The sequence below is a fragment of the Pygoscelis adeliae genome, unplaced genomic scaffold (assembly GCF_000699105.1).
Source record: "Pygoscelis adeliae isolate BGI_AS28 unplaced genomic scaffold, ASM69910v1 Scaffold108, whole genome shotgun sequence".
In the NCBI taxonomy this organism is placed as follows: domain Eukaryota; kingdom Metazoa; phylum Chordata; class Aves; order Sphenisciformes; family Spheniscidae; genus Pygoscelis; species Pygoscelis adeliae.
Window position 1 is genome coordinate 1,772,660 of NW_008825498.1, and position 3,584 is coordinate 1,776,243.

Sequence of the window (3,584 nt, forward strand, 5' to 3'; positions counted from 1 at the left end):
CAGCAGGGTGTGTTTGTGCTCTCTGAAGGCATCTTCTAGACCCTAACTGCCGTCCTCTGTCTCTCGGAGTCCAGGTGATGATTCTCATCACAGGAGCCCACAAGGCCTTTGCTTTGTACAAAGCCATTGAGGAAGGTGTCAACCACATGTGGACAGTATCTGCTTTCCAGCAACACCCCAACACCGTGTTTGTGTGCAGTGAGGATGCCACGCTGGAACTCAAAGTTAAGACGGTGAAATACTTTAAAGGTGAGTGTTTGACCAGACCAAGCGGCTGTTGTATTTAGCTTTTAAGTCATGCCATGCTTTGTCAAGTCATGCAAAGCCGTGCTTTGCATTGTATGTTCCTGTTGAATCAACTCCCAAAGGAGTACATTCCTTAGGTGTTAACAGCTGAGATGTACAGCCATAATAAACGCGTAAAGGTAGTGCTTAACTGTGCGGGCACGGGAGCAAAGGAACAAGGACTCTAGTAGTGCCTAATTTCATTAGCATCCAATGAATGAGAATTTTGCTTTATTATGTCTACTTAAGTCATCTTTTTACTTGCTACATTAGGTTTAATGCTGGTTCACAACAAGCTTGTGGAACCCTTATACAGCATGAAGGAGACGGGAGCAGAAAGAAGCCAGTCTAAGAAGCCATACAGCGATTAATCTCTCGCTGTTCAGAGTAATGCTGAACCAGCTTTTCTGTTGAAAACCAGATGTGAAGAAAGGGAATTGCTGCAGAAACTCATCTCATATTTGTTCTTAAATTAGCAAAATGATTATGTGCTTGCTTCTCTCCATTAAAAAGACAGATGGAACACCTGCCTTAATTAACCAAATGAGGATGGGATCCAGTATACTGTGTTCCACAAACTTCCGCCACTACCTTATTCTCTGAAGGTAAAATCAATGGAGAATGAGTTGTTTAATCTATGAAGCAACTGTAATCATGTGGACTGAAGGCCCCAAAACTTAAGTGTGAAGATAAGTGAAAGTACAATGTTGCAGAAACCAAATGGGTAATCGCTTTGGGATGTATTCCTTGCAATCATGACAAGTACCTTTTTGTGTCATTCCCCCTCCACAAAACGCTCTTACGTTGTGAGAGTGTTAAAAGTTTAAGTGTTCAAGAGTGTCTGTTTAAAACAGACATTTAAAATGGGAACTGAGCTTGTTCAGCCTGGAGAAGGGAAAGCTTCAGCATGACCTCACAGCAGTGTGCTTCACAGCTAGGAGGAGGTCATCGAGAAGATGAAGCCAGGCTGTCCTGGGCAGCGTGCAGGGGGAAGACGAGAAGAGACAACGAGGCTCGAGTTGAGACAAGATGCTCAGACTGGATGTGAGGAAAAACCAACCCATGAGGACAGTCAAGCAGTGGGGCAAGTTCCCCGGAGAGGTTGTGTAGTCTCTGTCCTCAAGAGGTTTTCAAGACCTGACTGGATAAAGCCCTGGCTGAACCCCGCTTTGAGCCAGATGTTGGACTTGAGACCATCTCGGCAAAAGGGAGGCTACAGACAGCATTCATCAGTGCTGTATTAATAATGCAGTACCATTAATGCAGTTAATGGTTAGTTTATGCATCTGTATGATTTTATTTGTTGTCACATGAGGAGCCTTACACGTTCAGTTTCAGGATGTAATCTTCTATGCCCCAGTGCTTTATGATGTACTACAGGATAGATTTGTTCAGATTAAGCATAAATGCCTTCTCTCTGTGCTGCTCAGCACTGTTACTGTGTCAGTGCAGAGCCTGAAGCAGTAAATTCTCCTTCCCTCCCTCCCCAGCTTTACATTGCATCAAGGAAATGCCAAGTAAGTCTCAGAGGAAACGCTCTGCTCCCTCTGGCCTCAGCCCGTGTTTCATTACAGAAGCCCCACACAGGCGGACAACAGCCTGTACGGGCAAGACCCCACCAACTCTGAAACTCGATTCCTGGGCTTCCTATCAATCAAGTGAGGGGCAAGACAAACTGGGGAGCATTTATTTTCTTTATGCAGAAATTTTGTAAGCTGTTGATCTGTAATGTAACTTTCTACATGATGTCTTAATTTTTTCTAAATGGTCACATTGACTTTATCTGCTGCTCAGTCTCACTGTGCGAGTGAAACATGGAACAGTTTATGTGGCTGAACGGGACTCATGACGCCATCTTTGAACAGCAACAACACAACCTTCAAAGCACGAGAAAGACCTGTTATTTTGCACAAGATTTCCCTAGCAATCAGCTAGAAACAAAGCTGTATAGAAAGCAGTTTGGTAGAAATAGCTGCTGCTGCTCCCTACTTCAAGAGCTCCCCGCCTTGTCCAGTGTTTGCTGGCAGGTCTCCACCAAACACCTGCTGCGGTTCTGTCCTGCCAGGCAGCAGCCGTTTCATTAAAAAAAGGGGATCTTTAAAGGAGAAAAGAGGCGGTCACAGCTCTCTACCTTTTACCACAAAATGTCTGCAAATAATCTAACACTCACTGCGTGCGTGCACAGAAATGGAGAAAGTGAGGAGGTCTGCAAGAGGAAAAAGTACACGCTGAGGAAGAAACTCTGCCGTGTTACCAGAGTTGCCTGCCTTGCTCTCTGTCGGCGCAGACAGGGTCTGGTTTTAGCTGTCCCACCTTTGCAACACCACCTGCTTGTCCTCTTCTCAGAGGGTCTGTCCTCCTCTGCCTCACTGCAGAATACGGGAGCTCCAGCCCGGTGGTCCCCCAGGTGCCCGGAATTTATAGACACGGGTGACTACATCACACTTCTTCCTCTCTCCACACAAAGTTCTCGAAAGCAGAGGTTGTTCATTGCAACGTCTTCAAATACTTCACCATAGCACTCGGGCTGCGGTAGCTCCGGCAGACATCCCCAGCCACGGCATTTCATCCCAACATACCCTTTGGCATCCAGGCCCTGCCCTCAGCCCACCTCTGTCCTGGCAGAAGGGACCTGCCCAGCCTCCTGTAGGTTTAAGAGATCCGACGCCATCTCCTCCATCCAGGCAGGAAAATGGGGTTTAAGCACGTGCTTCTCCTTGTCACAAACATTCCCCATCTGCCCACAGACGCAGCTTAGTGGGAAGAAAGCCCCGTCCGAAAGCAGGCAGCTTTGGGACTCGGCCGGTAAGAGTTAAAAATTGTGGCCAGAGTGGCACCTGGTGCGGGGATTGCAGCTAAAAGCTGGCTCCATCCGATGGCGCGTTCCCGGAGTACTGTCACGATAGCCACCGTGTATCAGTTAGGGGCTTGCATCTCGCAGGGAAAACCAGGGCTCTTTGGGTGCGAGGGCACTTTGCACACGCAAACCTCCAAACTTCTGTCAGCAGAACAGATCCTGTGCCAGCTTCACTCGGGAGCTTTGCGCGAGCGCAGGTCTGGTCTACGTCATTCTACAGGTGACCACGCGAGCGAGCGAGCGCGCGCGCCTCGGCCCCGTGGCACACAAGCACTAGAGGCGATCACCACCCAGACGCAGAACAGAGCTCTCTGCCACACGCTGGCCTGTGCTGCCATATACATACCATAACGAAGACAAACAGGGAGACAACTACATTTACTGTCTTAAAGTGAATTTAGTGCATGTGAAAGGTGCAGGAAATACAATTTAAACCATACAC

At 47.8% G+C, this 3,584-nt stretch overlaps 1 protein-coding gene across 1 annotated transcript in view; it reads left to right on the top strand.

The window, feature by feature from the left end:
- The window catches only part of LOC103923133 (glucosamine-6-phosphate isomerase 1), a 3,610-nt gene extending 2,802 nt beyond the window's left edge, over window positions 1–808 (top strand). The window contains exons 4-5 of the mRNA XM_009331388.1: window positions 75–249; window positions 559–808. Of these exons, the coding sequence (XP_009329663.1) occupies window positions 75–249; window positions 559–656 (273 nt within the window). The 3' untranslated portion in view covers window positions 657–808. The remainder of the gene's footprint in view (window positions 1–74; window positions 250–558) is intronic.
- Window positions 809–3,584: the final 2,776 nt, after the last annotated feature.